Source organism: Euphorbia lathyris, chromosome 5 (assembly GCF_963576675.1).
Source record: "Euphorbia lathyris chromosome 5, ddEupLath1.1, whole genome shotgun sequence".
Lineage (NCBI taxonomy): Eukaryota > Viridiplantae > Streptophyta > Magnoliopsida > Malpighiales > Euphorbiaceae > Euphorbia > Euphorbia lathyris.
The window spans coordinates 16,044,191-16,070,234 of record NC_088914.1 but is presented as its reverse complement, the minus strand read 5'-3'; the positions used below and the strand labels follow the sequence as shown (position 1 = coordinate 16,070,234).

General features: G+C 39.9%; 1 protein-coding gene across 1 annotated transcript; it reads right to left on the bottom strand.

Annotated features, from left to right (window-relative positions):
* Positions 1-203: 203 nt before the first annotated feature.
* LOC136230717 (GDSL esterase/lipase At3g26430-like) lies at positions 204-12,759 on the bottom strand. The gene is made up of 5 exons (XM_066019879.1): positions 12,454-12,759; positions 10,469-10,678; positions 1,763-1,932; positions 1,404-1,674; positions 204-557 (listed from the first exon to the last, which is right to left on the bottom strand). The coding sequence occupies exons 1-5, from the start codon at positions 12,698-12,700 to the stop codon at positions 304-306; spliced, it is 1,152 nt and encodes a 383-aa protein (XP_065875951.1). The 5' UTR covers positions 12,701-12,759; the 3' UTR covers positions 204-303.
* Positions 12,760-26,044: the final 13,285 nt, after the last annotated feature.

Sequence of the window (26,044 nt, the reverse complement as noted above, 5' to 3'; positions counted from 1 at the left end):
TAATATGACACATATCATCAAATCACAGTACACCATAAATTGCTTATTACAACCACGTCAAAGCATTGCATTAGACACTTCTAATAGAAAAAAAAAGGATTAAGAAAACCATTATGGTAATTTTAACTACGTTGGTATAATCCCGTTACCTTAACTACGTTGAGCTTGAAATTTCTCCATCCGTAAAACATTAGACTCATACATTAAACTTAATCTTATCTTACCCAAAAATCTATTAATCTAAAATGTGAAAGTTGTAATAATTTTACAAGATTTGCAAGAAACAAAATGCAAAAATGAAGATTATGGACAAGAGAGATGTAAAGGAGTAGGTGGATCTGAAAAAGAGCCATTAAGAAATTGGAGGAAGATCCATTTGTTAGCAGCCTCAGTAAAATGAACTCCATCCCATATTATTTTAATTGATGGATCTTTGCAAGAATTTGCTATTATTTCCTCTTTTCCATTCACAATCTTTCTTGCACCACATCTTGCACTTGTGTTGTAATTGTACTTTCCTCCATGTCCACAACATGTTATAAAAGGTTCCTTAAAACCTGCCAACAACAAATAAGTGTCCGTTTGTTTTTCCTTTTCGTGTTTTACTGTAAAGAGTACATGTAAAAAGTGTTCAGCTAGAACTAAGAAACAATTATTGATAGTTGTATTGAAAGAAAAATCATAGAGACAATCTGACTGATGTGATGTGATTGATACTAAAATTATTATTATTATAGCATTTATATCATATATAACCATATGGAACATATATATGAGATAACACGATTTTGATATAAAACACGAAATTATCACCTCCTTATTACGCAGGTAAATGTAACTCAAATTAAAAATTATCTGGACAAAATTAAACTATAACAAAGTAATATGATGAAATAGCACTACAAAAAACATGTTAAGAGTATAATGAAACCCGTGCAAATAGGTTAAGAGTATTCATGGAACCGCTTGAACTAAAAGATCGAACTGATAGTTAAAGTCCAACCATAGATCTTATATTAATCTCCAACACACCCCCACACACAAATACCCATAGAGCTTGCAGCGTGTACAACACAGGCCATCCTGTCATGTGTTTTTAATTCCACAAATTAATGAGGTTGTCAGGACTCGAACACTCATGCGATGTCATAGAACCGTTTGAACTAAAAGCTCAATCTGAGATAAGGTCCAATCGTAGATCTTATATTAATCTCCAACATTTTTTACCCAATTTGAAATTGAGATCGAAGGAGATCCTTTAAATCTAATTCCTTGAGACAACTAACCAGATTGAGGAAATATTATTGCAATGATACTGCGATCAACAATCATTAAACGTAAACATTTAATAAATCTTCTTATATACGCGCTAATTTTTAAGACTGAATTTGTAAGATAATTACCTAATTCATTGGCATGGGTGATAAGATTATACTTCAAAGAGTAGATATCAATATAAGTAAGAGTAGCAAGAGGAAGATCTTTCCTGAGTTGAACAACAGCTTCTTTCAATCTCTGGTTGAAATACTCAGACACACCATTATATGGAATAGCACATCCGTATTTATCTAGTTGCTCGGTTGTTATTACAAACCTATCCAAAGTGTACGGATAACACCCCACGGGCCCCGTATTATGTATCCGAAATGATCTTCCTCCCTTTTCATACACCGACTGTCAACAAAAAAAAACGGAGAGATTTTAATTGTATCTGTGTGTTGGACTAATAATTTAATGAATTTAAAACGGTTAAAATTCTTACTTTAATAACATTGGAGAATTGGGAAATGATGTCGGGGACATTTGCTTTAACTTGATCAGTAGTCAAGTTGAGCTTATAACCAGCTGTGAGATCATTTTGCCCGATATCAAATGTATACAAACCTTTTGTGAAGTAATCTGCCTTAGGCAACAATGTTGCAAATACTCCACCTGTATCCATCAATCAGAACTTGGTCTTAACTTCTTTTAGTTTTATGTGTCAGGTAAGCCGTAACGGATTTGAATCTAAATTCATTCCGCTATTAATTTGGGTGAACGTGGATCAGGCTCGGGTTTGAATACTCAAACCCAATCCTAATACAAATTCAAATTTATACTTAAAATAAAGGATAAATTAAAAAATATATATAGTTTGCGCTTACACTTTTTTTTCAATTGAATGTCTTCGATTTTTTTTTTTGCAATCAAGAGAGGACTGAAGTTTTTGTGTTGCTAAAAAAGAGGGGTTTTTAGTTTAACACTATAAAAATTATTGTTTTTTTTTTTGAAGAAAAAAAATGATGATTGTTAATGGCCTCAAAATTAAAAATTCCAATAATTAAATTTGTTTAATACCACGTTTACTATGAAACCTATTTTTGACTAAATATTATTTTCTTTCTCCTTACCAAACAACACCTAAATAATCTCAAAATTAAAAAGTTAAAGAATTAAAGTTAGCTTAAAATATAATCAATTCTTGAAATTTTTCAGTTTTGAGGTCGTTAATGGTTATTTTAACAGTGTCAACTTAAAAATCATCATTTTTAGCAAAACGAAAAACGATCACAAAAAAAAATCAGAGATATGCAATTGACAAAAAAGGTAACCACAAAGATTTTTTTTTAATTTACCCTAAAATAAATTTTATGTTTTTAAGCTAGAATTTAAACTTCAAAATTATATTTTTTATTTTATAAAATATAATATATAGATATATTTAATTTGATATTTAATAATAGGGATAATTACTAATCTGACCCAATTAAGGACCCCAATTTACATATCTAACCCACCTTACCTCAAAGTTACCAAATTAGACACTTTCACCCTTTTTGGACAAAACTAACCTTAGTTCTATTGGATGAATCGGTCGATCTTCTTTTTCTTCTTCTTCTTCTTCTTCTTCCTCCTCCTCCTCCGCTTCATCCGCTTCTTCTTCTTCTTCTTCTTCTTCTTCTTCTTCTTCTCCGTTTCAACTTCTTCTTCGGTTCATCTTCTTCAATTTCTTATACTAATTGTTAGCGATTTTTGAGATTTTTGACATATTATGTTCAATTTCCCGTACAAATGGTATATTTTTTGCTTATACGCTTGCTTTTCTCGTTGGTTTTGCCTCTTTCTTCATCTTTAATGGTATCGATTCAATTTCCTCTATTTTCCTTTTTTCCATTTTCCTCCATTGTTGTCGCATTTGTGACAAAATTGTCGCATTTTGTCGCATTTGCGACGAAATGCGACAGTTCTTATCGCATTTGTGACGAAATGCGACAATTTCGTCACAAATGCGACAATAATGGAGGAAAATGGAAAAAAATTATGGAAAATAGAGGAAATTGAATCGATACCATTAAAGATGAAGAAAGAGGCAAAACCAACGAGAAAAGCAAGCGTATAAGCAAAAAATATACCATTTGTACGGGAAATTGAACATAATATGTCAAAAATCTCAAACGATTGGTATCTGAAATTGAAGAAGATGAACCGAAGAAGAAGTTGAAACGGAGAAGAAGAAGAAGAACAACAACAACAAGAAGCAGATGAAGCAGAGGAGGAGGAGGAAGAAGAAGAAGAAGAAGAAGAAGAAGAAGAAGAACGATTAATTCATCGAATAGAAGGTTAGTTTTGTCCAAAATGGGTGAAAGTGTCTAATTTGGTAACTTTGAGGCAAGGTGGGTTAGATATGTAAATTGGGGTCCTTGATTGTGTCAAATTAGTAATTATCCCTTAATAATAAGTCGGGCTGGTCGCTCCGTTTTCTGCGTTTGGCGATTTCCATGAACGCAACTTGTGAGTGTTGTCTCTTCATCGTCGGCGGTGTGAGAGGGTGATTTCCGGCAACCGGCTTCTCCAATCTTTCTGGACGATGGCGGTTCTATTGGTGGACGCTTTTCCCTTCCGGTTAGTTTCGTCAGTCGTGTTTTTTCCTGGCTTGTAGTTTCTTTTCGATTGCGTTTCGTTGTTGGTTTCTTGCGATCATTGGAATTTGCGGTTACTGTGTGTTGGTGGTGGTTTTCCTGGGTTTCTTTGTGAAGTTTTGAATTTATTGATTTCCTGGGTTTCTTTGGGATTTTTTGTGCGCTGGTTTTGGGGGTTTCCAATGCTGTGATATTTAGTTGGCTATTGAGGTGTTGATTTTTTGTGTGCCCTGTTTTGTCTTTGGTTTGCTGGAGAAGGTTGAGTTGCCTTTCCTTTTCATTTTTTTACTTGCTTGTTGAGTAGTTGGTGGTATATTGTGGGGGTGGTTTCTTCTCTTGTTGTCTTAATTGAGTAAGGCTATCGGATTTCGAGTTCCATTAATGGAGGCAGATTTTGAAAAACTAGAGTTGTCAAATGAGGAAGTTGATTCTTTCGATTTCACTGGGTCAGTACAAGGGGGTTTGCCGACGGACAGAGAGCTCTCTTTAGTAGGGAGGTTTCTTACAGATAGACCGGTGAATTTTATGGCTATGAAGACGAAGTTGGCAGATATATGGAGGCCGGGAAGAGGGGTGGCTATTTCAGAAGTGGAGCCAAATCTTTTCATTTTTTAATTCTTTCACTGTGTGGACAGGGATAGAGTTCTGGCAGGTGGCCCTTGATCTTTCGACAATAATATGTTAGTCACATCCAAATGGAAGAGTGGCATTTTACCGGAAGAAGTGGAGTTGCATAATGTGGAGATGTGGGTACAGGTGCACGAGTTGCCAATAGGGTGCATGACTGAAGCAATTGGGAGACAAATAGGAGACTTTGTGGGATCCTTTATAGAATATGACATCAATAATAACAGTAGCATGAGAAGGCAGTTCATGAGGCTAAGGGTAGCCGTGGATGCGAGAGTCCCGCTGAAGAGATGCAAAAAAGTTAAAAAGTCTACTACGGAGTGGACATTCATTCGGTTCAAATATGAACGATTATGCAATTTTTGTTATATTTGTGGTGTAATGGGACATACAGAACGATATTGTGAGAGGTTGTTCAGGGATAACCCTAATGAAGTAGTGAGGGAGTGGGGTGATTGGTTACGAGCACCTATTCGGAGAAATAATGACATCAAGTGCTCCAAATGGTTGAGGGAGCCTAGTGGTGCTAGTGGATCAAGTGGAGCTGGAAAAGGAGCAGTAGAAGAGGGGCTGTGGAGGCAGGGAAACCTGAGGGGTGGTACGGGGGGTCGATCTGTACTACATAAAGTTAGTCAGGAGAGTAGAGGGGAGATGGAACTCAATGAGGAAATGGAAATGGAATTGGTTGAAGCTAGAAAACGACGAAGGGGGGATAAGGAGAATGTAGATCCCCAAGGTAACCAGGAGAGTGAACATGATCCTTCAATAGAGGCAGACACTTCCAAGCAAAGCAAGGATAAGTTTGTCGCTACAGTTAATGATTTGGCGAGACCTGAGGATCAGGTCCGCCAAGGGAAATGAGTTGCCTTAGTTGGAACTGTCGGGGTTTGGGGAACCCCCGGGCAGTTCGGTCACTTGGTGAGCTATTGAAAGCTCACGCTCCAAGTATGGTTTTTCTGATTGAGACGATTGTGAATACAGCGAGAATGGAGGTGCTTAGAAGCAAGTTTGGGTTTGCAGGTTGTTTTGTTGTGGAAGCGAGAGGGCATAGTGGCGGTTTGGCTTTATTATGGAAAACTGAGAATGCAGTTGAGGTGAAATCGTTTTCGGATCATCATATTGAGGCTGTTGTTAAGGGAGGTAATCATGGAGACTGGAGATTGGTGGGTTTCTATGGGATGGCAGACAGGGCTAGACATAAGGAATCCTGGGACCTTCTTGGGAGCTTAGCATATAACCCTGGAATTCCTTGGTTGGTGTTAGGAGATTTTAATTGTATTCTAAATCAGCAGGAAAAGGCTGGTGGGTTAGCATACCCACAATATCTTATGAACCAGTTTTCAGAAATTATCACTAGTTGTGATCTGATTGAACTAAACATGACAGGCAGTCGTTTCACTTGGGAGCGGGGGAGAGGGTCTAGTAATTGGATCAGAGAAAGATTAGACAGAGCCTTTGGTTCGATTGATTGGTGCAGCAAATTCCCGCAATATGTGGTATCCAATCTGGTTACTGGATACTCGGACCACTCGCCTATTTTAGTTGAGCTTGGCGGAGTTCCGAAGAGGAGAATTGGTCGTCGGTTTAGATATGACAGAGCATGGACTAAGGAGATGGATTTTGAGGGCTTGGTTGCGAACAGTTGGTACCAGAACCGACAGGCAGGATTCATAAAACGACTCGAACTGTGTTGTGTGGAGATGTCGGTCTGGGGAAGAAATTTTAAAGCCCGGTTTGATAAAAAGATGAGCAGGTGGAGATCGATCATGGAACAAACTCGAGATTGTACTGATCATGGGAGAGTAGAGACGTTTCTGCATGCTCGAAGGAGGTTGAATGAGTTACTTGAACAGGAGGAGAGTTACTGGTATCAGAGAGCGAAAGCTTTCTGGTTGAAGGAAGGGGACTCCAATTCAAAGTTTTTTCATGCAAGTGTAAAGGCCCGTAAACAGATGAACAGGATATCAAGTTTGTTGAATGAGGAGGGAGTTGAAGTTTCGGGTGGTCATGATATTTGTAATGTGGCCAAAGTTTATTTTGAGAGGGTGTTCTTGGGGAGTGGGAGGGCCAATTATGATGAAATTGTGAGTTTACCTGTGAAAGTATCTGAGGCTATGAATGTGGATCTCACTTGTGCTTTTACTTTTGAGGAATTTTCAAAGGCAATACACCAAATGCATCCTGATAAGTCTCCTGGACCTGATGGGCTTAATCCGGGATTCTTCCAACATTTTTGGCCTGCAATTGGTCGTGATGTGTTCGATGCCTGTGTTGACTGGTTGGAGAAATATGAATTCCCTCCAAAGCTGAACGATACCATCATTACTTTAATTCCTAAGTGTCAAAATCCCCGAAGTATGACAGAGTTGAGACCGATTTCCTTATGCAATGTACTCTATAAGCTAATTGCAAAGGTACTCGCCAATAGGTTAAAAGTTATCCTCCCTGAGGTCATCTTGGAGAGCCAATCTGCTTTTGTCCCTGGCAGGTCCCTAATTGATAGTGTGCAAGTAGCCTTTGAAATCCTTCATCACATGAAAAGGAATAATAGGGGAGTTAAGGGTGAAGTGGCTTTAAAGATTGATATCAGCAAAGCCTATGATAGGGTGGATTGGGGTTTCTTGAAGGAAGTGATGAGAAGGCTGGGCTTCTGTGACAAATGGATCAGATGGATTATCTTATGCATAAGCACAGTTTCTTATTCAGTTGCAGTGAACCACAATATGGTTGGGCCAATTTATCCGGGGAGAGGGCTCCGGCAAGGGGACCCGTTGTCTCCATATTTGTTTCTTTTGTGTGCAGAGGTCCTTTCCCAAATGATAAAGAATGAGGAGGAGGAAGGTAGTATAAGGGGTTTTCAAATTTGCATTGGAGCGCCAAGTATCACTCATCTATTTTTTGCAGATGACAGTTTCCTGTTTTTTGGGGGTTCGGAGGTTGAAAGTATTCGGATTAAAGAAATTCTAGATAGTTATGCAAGTGTATCTGGCCAGGCTATTAATCTGGAAAAATCTGGGATTTTCTTTAGTTCAAATGTCAAAAATGATATTAGGGAAACCATCTGTGGTATTCTCCAAATCCAAGCACCTTTGGATACTGGGAGATATCTTGGGTTGCCTTCCCTAATTGGACGTTCGAAACGAGCCATCTTTGGTTTCTTAAAGGAGAGGTTGTCGAAACGCCTCAATAATTGGACCTTTAAATTTCTGTCGGCAGCAGGTAAGGAGGTCCTATTGAAATCTGTAGCTCAGGCTCTTCCTACATTTTGTATGAGCACGTTTCTGCTTCCTAAATCTACATGTGATGAGCTGCAGAAGATGATGAATTCCTTTTGGTGGGGCACGAAGGCAGATGGGAGGAAAAGGATTCATTGGCTTGAGTGGAAACGTATGTGTGGTAAGAAGTGTGTGGGTGGCCTGGGATTCAAGGATCTTAGAGAATTCAACATGGCATTACTTGGGAAGCAAGGTTGGAAGTTAATTGATGAACCTAATACATTGGTGAGTCGAATGTTCAAAGCTAAATACTACCCTGGGAGGACTTTCCTTACATCCAAATTGGGCACTAATCCCAGTTTTGTTTGGAGAAGTATTTGGTGCTCAATTGATTTACTAAAATCTGGCCTAAGATGGTGCATTGGTAGAGGAGATCAGGTTATTGCACACCAGGATACATGGATTTGGGAAAAGGACAAGTTATGGCTTGATCCTGTGGAGAATAGGGCAGGAAGGGAGATGAAGGTCGGGGAGCTGTTTATCCAAGGGTCTAGAATCTGGGATCGTGGAAAACTGGAGAGCTGTTTTGATGGGGAAACGGCTAGGACTATTGAGACCATGGTTATCCCGTTCTCTGTAAAAGATGATAAACTCATCTGGCATTATACTGCAGATGGTGTGTATTCTGCCAAGTCTGGATACAATTTACAAGGCTCAAGTAGGAACAATTCTGGGGATATTGCTGGATGGAAGGTTTTGTGGAAGTTGGAGATACCTCCCAAAATTAAACTATTTGCATGGAAGCTAATGTCAGGTATACTTCCTCTTCGAACTAAACTGGCTAGTAGAAGGATCCCTATTGCAACTAATTGTTTGTTATGTCCTAATGATATTGAACATGGATGGCACTTGTTCGCTGGTTGTGCTTTTGCCAAAGCATGCTGGGATTTAGTTGGCTTAGCTCCACCTGGGGAGGATTGGGAGTATATCGAAGAGTGGATGCTTAATTTGTGTGCTGGCTCACAAAATATAGTCATACAGAAAAGCATGACTGTACTTTGGGCTATCTGGCAGGCTAGAAATAAGATGCTATGGGATCAGGATGCTTGTAGGCCGGAAGTGACAATGAGATTGTCCGGGCGTTTTGTGGAAGAATTGGAGGAGGCCCAAAAGTCCAAAAAGATGGAGTTGAGAAGGGTAAGGGGCGAGGGTGAGGTGAGGTGAGTAGAAATGATGGGGGAGGTGGGTTGGCTAGGGTGGAGATACCACGGGTTGGTGAAGGGATGAGGGGATCAGGAACATTTATTCTTAACAACTTTTGTTTTGCAGGGCCGGCGGAGAGACGCCGACTTAGTGCTGCGTTTGCAGCTCCGGAAAACGACGGCGGACATGTTGGAACCTCGACCGCGGGAGCAGACAACCATCTTCTGGTAGCTTATCATCAGGAGCAGATTAGACGCGACGAAGCTTTTGGAGTTTCTTCCGAACAGCAGAGCCGTAACGCAGCTTCAGGAGCAGTCAATTTAGGAGATGTCGCAGCAGCTACGCCCATAGGTGCTCAAAACAGTTCCGTTTTCAACGAAACCTTCAGAATGCAGCGGAACAGCGAGGTCAGGCTCGGAACTGAAAGCAATAGATTACCTCAAAATCCCAAATGGTGTCCGCCACCTTGTAATTATCTAAAGTGTAATGTTGACGCCGCAATGTTCAATGATGAGGGAGCTATCGGTGCAGGAGTAGTTTTGCGCGACTGTATGGGTAGTTTCATCCAAGGCTATAGCACACATCAGCTGGGTGTGGTGTCGGTCAAAATGGCGGAAGCAATGGCACTTAAGGAAAGTATGGGTTGGGTTCTATCTTTAGGTTATAATTCAGTTATGTTCGAAAGCGACGCAAAGGTTGTGCTAGATTCAATCCAAGCACAACATCGAGATCTTACTGAGTTTGGGCAAATTATTCAAGACATTAGAGATTTCATTCATGATCACCCAAATTTTAAGGTGAATTTGGTTGCAAGGTTAGCGAACGAAGCAGCTCACGCTATGGCACGAAATGCTCGTTCCTATGCTAATTCTTTAACTCATTGGTCTAGTCCTGTATTTATTCGAAGCATTCTAATTCGGGATGCTTCTTTATGTTATTAATATATTGAGTTTTTCTTTAAAAAAAAAAAAAAATAAGTCGGGCTGGGTTAACCCTTCTTATTTGTACACTTTTCAAGCCCAATTCAAAATATTCAGACTTGCACTTTCATTGCAGAAATTGAAATTTAGCAAACATGGTAAAGTAATAGAGATAAAAGGCATGATACAAATTGGCTCTCCAACCTGAAGTTTTAAAGTTAATTGAGACTTTAAACTATCAAAGTCGGTAATCAGGTCTCTGAACTAAGAAAAAATCAATCAAAGTCGGTAATCAGGTCTCTGAACTAAGAAAAAGTCATCAATTGAGTCCACATCCTAAGCAAAAATCATCAATTATGTCATAATCCAAAATCATCTGGTTGAACAGTTTCAAATCGTATTCTTCAAACTCATTTTGAACCAACATAAAGATCATTACAGTCTATATCAAATAGTCACAATTTTTTATTTTAAGATAAGATAAAAACTCAATTGATGATTTTTGCTTAACTCGAAGACCTCATTAACGATTTTGATAATTTAAGATTCTAATTGACTTTCAAATTTTGGTTGCATATTATCCTAGCTAATTAAAATGAAATACCTTGGGTAGTGTAGTTGTGAGATCTTTTCTGAAAATCAGAGTACTGAACGAGTTGTACATTTAATGAAATTGGACTATAACCACTTTGAGACATGGTTGTGTTTTGTGGCCTTATGGTTGAACCAGCTGTTGCAAAATTGACTCCATGGCTGAAGTTTGACCCCATTGAATCCAAATATGCACTCAGAAATGGTAGTCCTAGGCTTTCGGCTGCAAAATCGAAATGACAATTATTGGATTTGTGTCGTGTCTTGGGTTAGTTTCGACTGAGTTAACCTTAATCTAACTGTTAGATGACTCCCAACACTAACTTAAAACTTTATTGTCATAATTCTATTAATCTAATCAGGTTAGTGACGATTCCATATCGTGTTTTCAGATCACATATAATTTTACTGTGTATCTATGTTAATAATGATTTTTAAAATATACAAAGATATGTTAATGTTTCGATTTTATGTTATTGTTGGATTATCATGTCAACACTAACCATTCAAAAGTCTGCTAAATTCATGCTGGATTTGTAAGTCATATATAATTTCACTATCTTTATTTAGGATGACTTGTAAAAATATATGAAATGCTTGAGTCGTGTTTGCAAGTAAGAATTGTAATTTTGTTACCTTCATTAATTAAGATGATATTTAAAAACATGAGAAAATATGATAATAATTTTAAATATTCGTGTCATTTTCGAGTTAGCATATCAACTTTAACCTAGCCGAAAAATTTGATTGTCAACCAAAAATAACACATTACCTACTAAGATAAATCAAATACTAAAACTACATGTCACTTTCATATCGTATAATCAGATCGTATATAATTTTTATCAACTACATGAAATCTATGAAATATTGATACTTCTAAGAGGTTGACGTACGTATATCAAATACTCCAAGCATACGGATACGACGGGGATACGTACGGGATACGACAAAACAAGTATATTCTTTTCTATTTATTTTTTCAAAGCGGATGATACATTTCAAAGTTAAATAGGTAAAATTTAGGATTTTTTTAAATAACTTTTTAAAAAATAAGGATTAATATGTATATATATATATATAATTAACTAAAATATTTCGCACCAGCTTTTTTATTTATAAAAAAAAACTAAAAGCTAATTAGTATTAAATGTTTGTAGATAAAAATTATAAAAATAATTATAATGACTTATGAATATAATATATGGTGTATAATTATCAATGAATGTTATATATGTATATATATATATAAAATTTGATGTATCCCTATTATACTCGTATCTCATATTTGAATAAATAATTAAATTAAAAGGGTAATAATAAATCATATGTAAAAAATCAACCTTATTACATTATATTTCTTTTACAATTTAAATTAATATTTTATATTTAACCAAACTCACCTTTTAAATTTAGAGCTATCATACCACTATTTATGTTTAATGGTCCAAAATTAATTACGTTATAAATATTAAAGATAAAATTTGACAGATGTATACTTCTCGAAAAATGTGAGTAAATTTATCTTGGCACAATATGCATCTGGATCCTTAAACAAAAACTTTAAATTAATTGGGACTTTAAATTATTAAAATCATCAATTAAATTATCAATTCACTCCAACAAAAATCATAAATTGAGTTCTCATCAAAAAAAATCAAAAATCACTTGATTGAACAGTTTCAATTTTAGAGTCTTTTCCTTAAATCTATTTTAAGAAAACGCATATATCATTATAATCCATGTCAATTTGTCAAATAGTAATAGTTTCTGAATTTAAGATAACATAAAGATTCAATTAATGAATTTTACTTAGTTTAAAGACTTGATTGATAAATTTAACATTTTAAAATCCTAATTAACTTTGAAGTTTTAGTTTACGGATCAAGTGTGTGTTATGTCATCTATCTTGTACCTAATATTGAAATAATAGATAGCAGAAATTTAAAAAAAAATCCATGGAACTAAGAAATGTGGTAAGAAAGAAGAGAAACTTACCGATAAAATCAATGATGAGGCGGCCATCGGAGTAGCGACCAGCCGGGTGGTGGAAGAAAGTCTCACCATGGGGTGAAGGAGCTTGTCCAAATGCTGCCGACAAACCACCGGTATCAGAATTGGAGTCGCCGAAGTTGAATATCGCCGGAAAATCACACGCCGATTTAGATTCTACTGGGTTTGAAGATGATAGCACTGATCCTAAAACCAATCCTAGTAGCAAATATTTGGATCCTTCTCCTTCCATTAGAGTCAAGAAAAAGATCTGCAACTTTACTACTGTTTTGTATATTATTATTTTTTATATAAATAACTAGTCACATGCCGTGCAATCCGCGGATCAAAGTATAAAAATTAAAGGCTTAATACCTCATTTGCCCCTTAACTCGTCCAAAAAGCTCGACTGGTCTTCTGAATTTTCAAAGTATCTCGATAGTTCTTTTAACTTGCATAAAATGTTCAGTTAATCCTCCGAACTTGCAAAAAATGTAATCAATTGATCATTGATTGCAAAAAAGTAAGTTAAATACGGAAGATGTATTTCACGTGTCTTAAAAAAAAATAAAACGACCAAAATCGGGATGTATTGTTCTAATATTAGACAATATAAGTTTTATAGTTGAGTAAGCAATAACTTTCTTTTTAATCTATTTTTTAATTATGTAATAACATTCTAAGATACGTGGAATTCATCTTCCGTATTTAACTTACTTTTTTTGCAACCGAGTGATCAATTGATTACATTTTTTACAAATTCAGAGGGCTAACTGAACATTTTATGCAAGTTGAAGGGGCTATTGGGACACTTTGAAAATTCAGGGGGTCAATTAAGCTTTTTGAACAAGTTCAGGAGGCAAATGATATATTAAGCTAAAATTACATAATAATAATATATTTATAAAAAATAATAATTATTGTCTGTTTTGGCTCAAATCCAACTTTTGGATTTTAAGGTATCTCTCCATTTCCGACGTGGGATGAATGTCCTAATCTCAATTTACGATGTGGGATTCAGTTCATTCATACCCCCGTCACCATCCATTAGGGGTCCTCCTATGGACGGAGACAGGGAGGGGCCTAAGCCCCACGACTGCCGAACCACCCTTACCATGGATGGTTTCGGCCCTTGGTCGTTATATGGATTGTTTTAGTCCCCTATTTCTGATAAATTAAGATTGAGATGATTAATCACCTCATTGACTTATATTTGATTATAAAATCATGTTGATTAATATATGATAGGTTATACATTTTTCTAAGTTTGTGCAAAACGACTCAATCTTACTTTTATAATCCAAATTTAGCTTAATTTTTGAAAAGTTTTATAATAGTAAGAAAAAAATTGGATAAATTCAATTTAGCAAAAAATTGTTTTTTATGCATGTGTAAAATTGTTTTTTTTTTTTATGTATGTGTAAAATTGGCATCCCCACAGATCAATCTTGTATTTGCCGTTGGCCGCTCCTTACTTAGCCTTCTACCCCAGCGCCATCCGTTCCAGACCGGATCCTTATAGGCCCATTACCTTCTAACTGGTTCGTCTCCAAACTACATATCGTACGTGAAGGGTCGCTTCTGATACCAATTATAACATTCTGATCCAATACCATGTAGATATTATCCGCTTTGGTCCAATCCAAACCCTTTAGACCTGATGGTTTTAAAACGCGTCTATATATATTGGATTCTCATCGTACTAATAATACGTCTCTCTCTATTTCCAATATAATTTAGTTCATTTTTACTGCCACCATCATTCGCGGCTCACCACCGTCATTCGCGGCTCAGTATCTACTTAAGCTGATGGAGATAATATTCTTAAACTCTCACTCTCTAAATCTCTTTGTAGATAAGAGAGCTGAAGAATCTAAGAACAGATGGAGATAAGAGGAAAAGATAAACAAGTTATTATGAGGGGAGGAAAAGATAAACAAGTCAATGTCAAATTATTTCTTCCATTATTCAAAACTTTGATTTATTTAAAAAATGCCAAAAATTTGTAATTGCAACCCAAACTAAAACATTATCTATTTGACAATAGACAATAAAATGTAGGGATAAAGTGTAAAAATATCATTAATATTACAGTCATGAGTAATTTTATTGTTAACGTTAATAATCAATAATGGTAATTTTATCCATAACGTTATCAATTAAGAGAAATTTTTACCGATAACATTAGAAAGTTGAGTCAATTTCAGGCATCATTATAAAATAATGATATTTTGTTTCTTATTTTGTACATTTGCATATAAGTTGTTTCTAAAAAAAATCACATTTTGTATGATCTAATAATAGAATTGGAGGTTAATATTTTTAAATTCGATAAACTATTTAGATTTTTATTATCTAGCTTGTACAAAATACAATATAATTTTTTAATTTTTTCATATGTTTGTGATCTGTTGCTAATGAGTGATAAAATAACGTACATGTGAAGTCTAGATGACAAGATTATGACTCACAAGATAGTTTTATTTCTCAAATTGATCAAACTTGTCAATGTTAGAGGTAAATTTGCTCTTTGTTGCCAACGCTAAAAGTAAAATCACATCATTTTAGACGGTAATGTTAAATTGTTTTTGGCCGTCAATATTGAGGATATTTTTACACCTTATCCCTGAAATATATACCATAATGTTTATTCTTCTTTTGACAATCCAATATAATTTTATTGAGACAATATAACTTATTATTATTAAAAGGGTAAATAATTTATTAGTCTCTATCTTTTTATATTTAGTCCTTTATTTTGAAAAACAAATTATAAGATCCATACATTTTGCTACGATTAACCTTTTGATCATTTTGTCTATTTTTTTTAGATTTTTAACCAAACATGTTTTAGTTTTCATGACAGTCATATTGCAATACAAAATGATCATATTACTTTGTTATTTTCTGTCTGCATGTTTATTCCGAATATAACGGTTAAAAATAGACAGCAATAACAAATGATATGAACTTTATAATATGTTTTTTTAATAAAGAGATTAAACAGTACATTATGTTAAAAAATGAATAATAAATTATTTATTTATTTACTTAAATATACTACTGGTTTTTTAATAAGGTAAATAATTTATTTATTTTCAAAAAATAAATTAATTAATTACCTTAAATGAATTGTACGGCAGATAAATACTCCCCCTGTTTCATTTAATTGTCTTTTAAGGTTTCTACACAAATATTAAGAAACTCATTAATTAGCCTAAAAAGTAGTTAAACATTACCTTATTACCCTCTTGCAATTAATGCTTAAATTTCTCTACAATTTTTTTTTTCCTTTTATTATATGAGGACAAAGTTGAAAAAATCACATTTAATACTCATTGAAAAGTGTAAAACGTCAAATAATTTGAAACAAAATTTGTTCCTCAAAACGACAATTATTATGAAACGGAGGGAGTAAGTAATATGTGAGCATAGAAGTTATATAGTAGTGCTCCAAGTCAAATTAAACCAAATAACAATCCAACATAGTGAAGGTATAACTCATCTTAAGTATAGAATTTGGGTTAAATGTATCATTGCTAACTGAACTCTTAAAATTGTTATTCAACTTCAATTTGTTTCAATAAAATCATTCAACTTTGAGTTTTGTCTCAATCAAGTCATTCCGGCTATTTCAGTAGTTAAAAAGCATCAGAATAATGAAATTGGTAACACATCAGCATTAGTCAATATATATCTCTGTAAAACTTTCGAATTTGAGGATGAAAGATGGACTTTGAGATTTCTTAAGATGAAATAGAGGATATTTGCAATAAGTTCTGAAGGGGAGAAGGATTACATAAAAACATAAAATAATGAATCCTAAAATCTTTTCTAAAATTGTTTTACACATAACAAAAATGCAGCCTAGTGGTAAAATTATAAATAACAAGAAATGCAAAAAAAAAAAAATTGCTTTTAATTCTGAAAATCCACTTAGCTTGTCGAGCTGGGTATTGTTGGACTATGATGGACATCGTGTCACAAGGCTAGGTTTGAGCCAGGCTAAAACCTCATGTGGCGCCGAGACTTTTCACAAGTCTTGACCAGCCAACTCCTATCGAAGGGGTCTATCCTCTTTTAAGCGTCATGTTAATGCATTCATTAGTATTTTGTCCCGGAGGATCTCATTGTATTTAAACCTCTCCCTGTAATGGGCACGCACTATGAGCTATCTACGAGTCCATAAATTCTATAGAGTTCCCCTCTTTGGAGACATCTGCGTCCCTTCATGAAGGACGTATGCCCAACTCTACTCTCCCTAGTGGACTAGGATGGATCGCTTAACCTAGTACCGAAAATTGATCCAGAAGTGGCGGAGATCCAACACCAGGAGTAGTCACTAATTTTAATACATTAAGAGCCATCTGAACTTGTCTCAGAAGTTTTGATTGACCACCTAAACTTACAAATTGTATCGTTAGTCCTATAAACTTGCTTAAAATAACTCATTGACCCACATAAAGATGATATGATCAATCAATTTGTTATTTCGAGGATGATTAGCCACATATTCGATAAACACCATTGAATCCATAAACTTTTGAGTTTTGAAGCATTCTAAAAGGTCATTTCGAACTAAGGAAGATATCTCAGGACCAACCACTGGCAATCCGATCAGCGTAAACACATCCCTCAAGGTAATAGTCATCAGTTCAGTTGGAAATAGAAAAACATTGCAGTTACGCAACCAGAAGCCAAAAACTGCATATAATATATTCTTATTTGTTGGAGGTCTATTTAGGACATTTTAATCAACTCAATGATTCCAAGACTGCACCATATTCTCTTATAGATTGGTTTCAATCGATTCACCCAGGTGAACCATGCAGTTGTGGTTATTTCATTAGCAAGACGAGACCAACTTTTGCTTTTAACATGTGTGTTATTGTGAAGATTAGGTTTCATTAGAAGAAGTTCTTCCTCATGAGTTAAGAGAAAAGGCACTTGAGAAGGCTTGTCTCGACCAGTCGACAAAAGAGTATATAATTCATCATCTTTAAAATTTATCTTGATGGCGTTAGGTTGATGTGCTTTTTCGAGATCAGTAACACTTTTTCTAGGAGGATTTGAGTATGGCTTTCTAACAAGTATGGAACGTTTAATTTCTTGATAAAAGGAGTTTCTGTTAAATTAAAGGTAAAAAGATAATATTTTTAATAAAATTTCAGTATCATTTTCTTTTGAACTCTAAATTTTCGAAAATCATCTCAACATAAAATTATTCTTTCAAGATTGTTATCTATTCACTAAGTAATCAACCATCAAACACATTTCAAATTCATTAATTTTTATTCACATGTTTAATGGTAAATTAATTAATTTGCTTTAGCCCACTCTAGAGTCGGCCTCCATATGTTTTGAAATAGATATTGATTCGGAATATCACAAAGGCCAAACAGGGCCCAACGGCCTAAGAAGCAAGGCCCACTAAGTCATTTCAGCTCACTATAAATACCCCCAACATAGGAAAGGTAAAGACACATTCTCACTCACTACTCAATCGAGTACCCTCTAAGCTCTTCGATTATTTCCTTTAGTAATCATCTCGAACATCTAACTGTCTTGATCGTCAGAGTGTTCACAGGGACCGCTCCCCGCACAGAGACGATAACCGAGAGCCACGAGAACCCCCGAAGGCTGTCCGGATCACTGTAGTACATTCCCTAATTATTTGGTGCGGTGAGCATGGACTACAAGTGATTTTTAAAGTTTTCAGCAGGATGCAGACACCAACTGAGTCCACTACGACCGGAGTGCCAAACGTCGCAGCCACCAGTTCCATGACCAGCAAAGCACGTCCCACGCTGTCCACCCTAATCTCTCCTAGGAACCTGGCTCCGCTGATGGAGGAAGTAGACCCCAAGGAGGAAGAAGCGTATAATACCTCGCAACTCCTCAGCGCTATACGAGGATTTCAGACAACTTAGGCCATTCATACGGCGGCTCAAATGAAGGTCATGGAGAAGCAAAAAAGCCTGCAGGAGGAGAACGCTAAAATCTGGCAATACCTCAAGGAGGCCGCGACACCACAGCAAACAGGCATGGTTGCGGACAGATCAGCGGCCCCGGAGGTGTTCATCGACAGGCGACACGAACCCACCGCGGCTGCACCAGGAGCAAGAGGCGCGACGTCCGGGGGACCAGCAGCCGCCAGCGATGAGGACCTACTAAAGCAGAAGATCCAGTGTTTTTTGGATAAAAGGGCGCTCGGGGGAGTAATGGGGGGAAGCATCACCTCCAGCAAAACTCCGCTGGTGCAGAGAATCATCGAAACGAGGTTCCCTCGTGACTGGAAGGCCCTGCACTTGTCCCAGTATTCGGGAACCGAAGACCCAAATGATCACATGGCCTCTTTTATGAGCACCATCAACCTCTACTCCAAGGACGAGAACATCATGTGCAAGGTTTTCCCCACCACACTTTCCGCGAGTGCGCATGAGTGGTATCGAGGGTTGGCCCCTGAGTCCATCGACTCATTCGACCTCTTAAAGGACCTTTTTCTCTCTAGGTTCGCCGCGGCAGCGAAGGTAAGGAAGATCAGCTCGGATCTCAACGGACTCAAACAGCGGACGACCGAGCCGCTGTGAAATTTCCTCTCCAGGTTCCACCACATGGCCTCTCAGGTCAAAGGCCTCAATCTGGAAGTGGCCCACGATGCCCTCGCAAAGGGCACCTCGTGCGAGCCCCTTAAACAGAAGTGCTTTAGGAAGATGCCCCGATCTTTTAAAGAGCTCATGACCATGGCACAGACCTTCGTCCGGTACGATGACTGTGATCGGCCTGCAGGGTACGAGGAATCGGAAAAAGACAAAGCTAGAGGAGACTCCCAGAGAGAAGAGAAGGGCAAGCTGACCGGGGATGCTCGTGACGGAGGACGGAGCCGTAGGGAGGCCTCTTTTCCATTTCCTCCGCGAGTAGAGTCGGCAAACTCAGATCGCAGGGGTGACTGGTCCTGCGGAAAGGAGGTGCACTATGTCACTCAGAGCCCAGCTCGAAGATACGCACACCTGACCCTACCAGCGGACAAAGGGAAGACCCGCATCAAAAAGGAATACTGCAAATACCACAAGTCCTCCGGACACTCCACGGAGAACTGTTATCAACTGCAGAAGGAAGTCGAACGCATCACACAGCAGGGTGCCCCGCCAAGACCCCTTAGGCAAAGAGAGCAAAGCCTGAAGCAGCGTGACGCTGGCCGAGCAGAGGACCCGAAGAGATCGAGGTTCCACGGGGAGATTCATGTCATACGAGAAGGGGCACTGGCGCTCTGCCCCCACCCGGAGGCCTCCCGAAAGAGAAAGATAGCCGATCAGACCCTGACACTACAGCCACCACTCCGAACCAGCCACTCGGAGGCCCTCATTGTCACTGTCAACATAGCCAGCTTTAAGGTGCACCGGGTGCTAGTTGACACGGGAAGCTCAGTCAATTTGCTGACCTGGGCAGCGCTGCGTGCCATGAAAAATACACACACTGCCCTCCGCGCAGGAACCTTTCCCCTAGTGGGACTGTCCGAGATAGAAGTCCCTGTCAAAGGGATCATCTCTCTCCCTACGATCCTCGATGATGGCGGTAAAGAGATAGAAAGCACCACCGAATGGGTAGTGGTGGACATCCCTTTAGCCTACAACGCTATCATCGGAAGACCCCTGCTAGCTAGCCTGAAGGCTATGATTAACATCTCCGACTTGTGCCTGACCCTACCACATCAAAGCGGTGAGATCACCATCCATGGAGACCGAATCTTGGCTAAGAAACTGCAATGGCATGCAACTCAACCTCGGACGACACTCTATCTTAAGGACGGTCTGATGGATATGAGGGGGGTACAATCCCACTTCGATTGAGCCGGTCGCAGACTGCCCGGTTGGGGAGAGCAAGACACTGAAGATCGGGACTAAGCTGCAGCCCCAGCTGGTCGATGAAATAAAGGTCGTCCTCACCGAACACTCAGACGTGTTCGACTGGTGCACCGAAGACATCCCTAGCGTTTCACCTGAGCAGGCAACTCACAAGTTGAATATCGATCCTTCTGTCGAGCCTCTGAAACAGAAGAAGCGGGTACAAGCGAGGGACAAGCAGGCAGCTGTCAAAGCAGAGATCGATAAACTTTTGGCTGTAAAATTTATTCGCGAAGTCCACTATCCGGATTGGCTTTCTAATGTTGTACTTGTAAAGAAAGCCAGCGGGAAGTACCGCATGTGTGTAGACTTTACCGATGTTAATAAAGCGTGTCCCAAAGATTCTTACCTGCTGCCTAACATAGATCAGCTTCTCGACCAAACAGCAGGACACAAAATCCTATCCCAGTTTGATGCCATAGCCGGTTTCCAACAAATACCCCTGGACCCAGCCGACGCTGAAAAAACCTCATTCATAATGCATGAGGGCACATATTGTTATAACGTAATGCCTTTCGGCCTAAAAAACGCAGGAGCCACCTATCAGCGGCTGATAGACAAGATGTTTTCTCACCTCATTGGCAAAACGATACAAGTATACATCGACAACATGGTCATCTTGAGCACGGAGGAAAGTGATCACCCGCGCGACTTGGCAGAGGTGTTCAAAAATTTTCGAAAATACAACCTCAAACTCAACCCGGAAAAGTGCTTCTTAGGAATTCGTTCGGGCAAGTTCCTCGGTTGCGTAGTTTCGGAGAAAGGTATTGAACCTAATCCCACGAAGATCGAGGCAATCTTAGAAATGAAAGCAACGCACAACCTACAGGGCATTCAAACACTTAATGGGAGGATCATCACCTTGGGGCGATTTATCTCCTGCTCGGCACAACATTGCCTCCCTTTTTACAGAGCAATAAAAAAGGAGCATCCCTTCAAATGGTCCACGGACTGTCAGACGGCTTTCAACGCCATTAAAACCTTCCTCGCCACACCACCCCTGCTGTCAGTACCAAAACAGGGCCGAGACATCTAGTTATACTTCACCATAGCCGACGAAACCGTGGCAGTGGTTCTCACTCAAGTCGAGGGTACTGAGCTCTATCCAATATATTTCTTAAGCAAGGTGCTCAAGGGAGCAGAAATCCGGTACTCTGAGGTTGAAAAGGCTCTGTTCGCCATCACACAAGCATCCGAACGCCTACGGTCGTATTTCCAAGCGCATACGATTGTCGTCAAGACCAATTACCCTCTCAAAGAAGGCAGTCCAAAAGCTCGAGGTTTCTGGTCACATTACCAACTGGTTGGTCCGACTGTCGCAGTTTGATGTACGCTTTGAGCCCCGCACTACGATCGAAGCTCAAGTGCTTTTAGATTTCCTCGTCGAGTTTACTGGGTCATCAACCGGTGACCTCTCCCGAGATAAAGCTCATAATAGTGACCAGTGGACTATGAGTGTGGACGGATCTTATGGCCCGGGGCGGGCAGGCACGGGCATCGCCATTCAGGGACCTAACGACCTCCGCCTGCGATACGCCATCCGACTTGATTTTCCAACCACAAACAACCAAGCAGAGTATGAGGCCCTGATCGTGGCCCTCCGACTAGCCAAGACAATGGTAACAGGGCACTTGACAATGTACTCAGACTCTAAGCTCGTCGTCAGCCACATCAGTGGCACTTACAAAGCAAAGGACCCAACGATGTGTCATTACTTGGAGCTCACCAAGTCCCTGCTTGAGGATCTCAAAAGCAAGGGAGTTACATTCACCCTAAAGCTCGTTCCGCGAGAAGAAAATGAAGAGGCAGATGGCATCGCTGCCCTCGCAGCGGGAGAATAGTCTAGTGATCCGCATACCCTTATAGAAACCGCCGCTGCCCCAGCAATTAGCACACAATGTTCCTTACATATCGACACAGCCGATGCAGCAACAAACGGATGGAGGAGTCATATAATCAGATATCTAGAGGATGGAGCCCTACCGGTAGACAAGACTCAAGCATCCCTCGTGGTTCGACGATCCTAGCGGCACGCGATGCATGAAGGCATCCTGTATCGGAAGTCATCCAGCCAGCCTTGGTTGCGTTGCATATCCGAGGAAGAAGGAGATTACTGTCTAAAAGAAATACACCAAGGAGTCTGCAGCTCACATCAGGGTGCTCGATCCATTGTGAAAAAGGCCTGGCTTCAGGGACTTTACTGGCAGACCATGGACTCAGACGCAGCCCGAATAGTGCGCAAATGCCAGGCATGTCAGATGCACGTAAATACACATCATGTGCCGGAGGCTCCACTCAAGGGCATCATCACACCCTGGCCTTTCGTCGTATAGGGGGTTGATCTGCTCGGCCCTTTTTCATTAGCCTTAGCACAGAAGCGTTTCATTGTAGTCACGGTCGATCACTTCACAAAATGGATTGAGGCAGAAGCCATCGCAAAGATAACCGCTGACAATGTCATAAGCTTCCTCAAACGAATAATAATATACCGCTTCGGAGTCCCTCATTCTTTCATGATAGATAACGGACGACAGTTTGACTGCGTTCAGTTCCGCGACTTTTGCTTCGAATGGGGCATCAGGGGGCGCTACACATCGGTTGCACACCCTCAGAGTAACGGACTCACTGAAGTCAGCAACCAAACGATTCTGTGAGGAATAAAAGCACACCTTTTTGTCAAAGGGCAAGCATGGCCCGACCATATCCCAGCGGTGTTATGGTCGTATCGCACAACCCCGCACTCCGGCACGGGGCGAACTCCTTTCTTCCTAACCTATGGAGCGAAAGCAATGGCACCCTCCGAAGTCATCCTTCGATCTCCTCGCCAAATCACTTACGAGAAGGCCAGTAATGATGAGGAGCTTACTGAGGCCGGCGAGCGATTGGAGGAGGAACGCCTTAATGCCCTGCTCCACATCACGGCCCATAAGCAAAACTTGGCACGGTATCACAACAAACGGGTGCGACCCCGCACGTTCCAAGTAAGGGACCTTATGCTCCGAGATGCGGCTGCCGCTTAATCCCCGCTCGCCAAAGGAAAGCTAGGACAGACGTGGGAAGGACCCTACAAGGTTGACACGGTCCTACACAACGGGGCCTACAGAATCGCCTCCTTAGACGGGCTGGTTTTCGACAATAGTTGGAACATCCAAACATTGAAGAAGTATTATCAACAGCTCATGTAACCTATCAATGACGAATCAAATCAAATGTTTATTTAACAAAATCAAACATTATTCAAAGGTTTCTCGATCATCTCGAACGCCTCCTAGCAATCGCTTAAACAACCTCATGTTGTTACCGATTGATCAAATCGCGAGCTACCCGATGAGGTCCTCGCTCAATCACACTAAACTTTATTCAAAGGTTTCTCAAGCATCTCGAACGCCTCTTAGCAATCGCTTAAACAACCCCATGTTGTTACCGATTGATCAAATCACGAGCTACCCGATGAGGTCCTCGCTCAATCACACTAAACATTATTCAAAGGTTTCTCGAGCATCTCGAACGCCTCCTAGCAATCGCTTAAACAACCCCATGTTGTTACCGATTGATCAAATCGCAAGCTACCCGATGAGGTCCTCGCTCAATCACACTAAATGTTATTCAAAGGTTTCTCGAGCATCTCGAACACCTCTTAGCAATCGCCTAAACAACCCCATGTTGTTACCGATTGACCAAAAAGTGAGCTACCCAATGAGGTCATCGCTGGTATAACCCGTTAAACAAAAATACGAATTTCAAAGCAGGGAAAAGCATCAGAGAATTCATCAACAAAAAGTCATACATTAAACATACATCAAAAGCACATATCCATTACAGAAATCTAAAAGCATCAATAGAAAACCCCTCGCAAACAGGTTGCGACTACAAAACCAAAATCTACTAAGGCAACACATTGGCACGGTCAGGGTTAGGGATAGCTTCATCATCCATCAAATCTTGATGCACTGCTCGCCAATCCACACACTCATCAGTGTTGTGTCCATTTTGCCTATGATACAAGCACGCCTTGCCAACACGAGTCACGCGATGATTTGGGTTCGCCGGGACAGGCCCGAGATAACCCTGCCTGGAAAACTCAAGAAAAACCACGCTACGAGGCTTCAGAGGGTCAAGAAATGTCAAGCCATACGGGCGAGACGGTGAAGCATGACGTCCCACTCGCCGGTACTCAGATTCGAGAGGAAGGTTTGTCACCCTTTCCAATTCATCGGCAAGAAGCCTCTTAATCCATGAAGGATGCGGGTTCAACACAAGCGCGACCGTCTCATCAGGGTTAAGAAAGCCAATACCATTTTGCGACCAAATCTTTTTCTCAGTCGAAGAAAACGCACTAACCACTACTTCGCAAGAATCCGTTACCGACCCAGTATACGGAGCAGAACTCTCACTCTCCGTATTTCTTTTTTGCGAGTTAGCACCTCGTTTCATCCACACCGGGGAGGCATATCGGGCTTTCCGCTCCCCATCATGATCCCCAGTCGGTGGACAGTACACATAGGGATGTGGCATCGCTGATATCGCCTTTTGCACCTCAAGCACTCTGGTAGGATCGACAATATCCCGAAGAGACATTTCGAAAGAAGAACAAGTCGACAAGCGACCAAGAAAGAATCCTAGCAAAGAAAAGCAACCCAAAATAAACACAAAATCGGCTCCTATTTATAGCCCAGGAAGACAAGACATGAAAGACAGTTCAGTGAAAGTAAACATCAGATCAATTGCAGAAATATAATGATAGAATTCAGAGAACCATTCCGAAAGATCTTCCAAAATCTGAAAAGTACGGTTACATCATTACAAAAGAAAACAAATAAAGGATAATCTATCTTCGCCTATTTCTTCTTCTTAAAACGCCCACAAAATTCGACAGTTTTCGCCTGGGCCTCCTTGTCGAAAACATCCGGAGAGAATACAACCTCTGGAGGGATAGCATATCTGGCAGTATGAGCAGCAGCGATCAGCATCATCCGGTCCATCTTAACAAGTTTCTCTTCACGCTGCCTCGCAAAAGCACGAAGGTCAGCATCCTCTTTCCGAGTTACCTCAAGGTCCCAACGAAGTCTCTCGTTCTCCGTCTGCGCGCTCATCTTCTCTTCGGCCAGCGCGGCAAGCTGACGGGTCTTATCTAGTAAAGTCTCTTTCACGCGACGAGTCCAGAGCATTGCCGCCCTCAACAGCAGCTTACGACAGCGCAGCTCTTCGGCATCACGCGATGACGCCTACAGCAGCTCGGAATTTTTCTTCTTTTCATCCGCCAGCTGATCGGACAAACTGGCAATCTTGGCTTCATGACGCTCCAGTAACTCGCCAGCACTAGCCAACTTCACATTCGCCGCCTCTAGCTCGGTCACGGCACCTCGCAGACCCTGCTCCATCTCTCGGAACACTTTCTCATCATTCACGCACATGTCGAATACCATATTAGCATTCGTGGAAGCCTGCGAACAAAACAACACAATGGGACTCTGATCTTTAAATAAGTCACAACATATTAAGGAGAACTTACCACATTAAGAGCCGACAAAGTCTCTATCCCCAGATTCATCTTCGATGCACCATCCATCCAAAATGACTCCCCAGGGACCCGGGCAACCCGGGCCATCGCCCGTGGCAAGTCCGACGACATCATATCCGTATGCACTGACAACCCCATGACAAACTCGCGAAACTTCGGTAGCTTCACGTCC

Excerpts from the sequence above, each read along its gene's own strand:
- LOC136230717 (XM_066019879.1), bottom strand. The coding sequence starts at position 12,700 with ATGGAAGGAGAAGGATCCAAATATTTGCTACTAGGATTGGTTTTAGGA. Across the intron at positions 10,679-12,453 it reads CCTCATCATTGATTTTATCG|CCGAAAGCCTAGGACTACCA; the intron begins GTAAGTTTCTCT and ends TCGATTTTGCAG. Across the intron at positions 1,933-10,468 it reads TCACAACTACACTACCCAAG|GTGGAGTATTTGCAACATTG; the intron begins GTATTTCATTTT and ends TGATGGATACAG.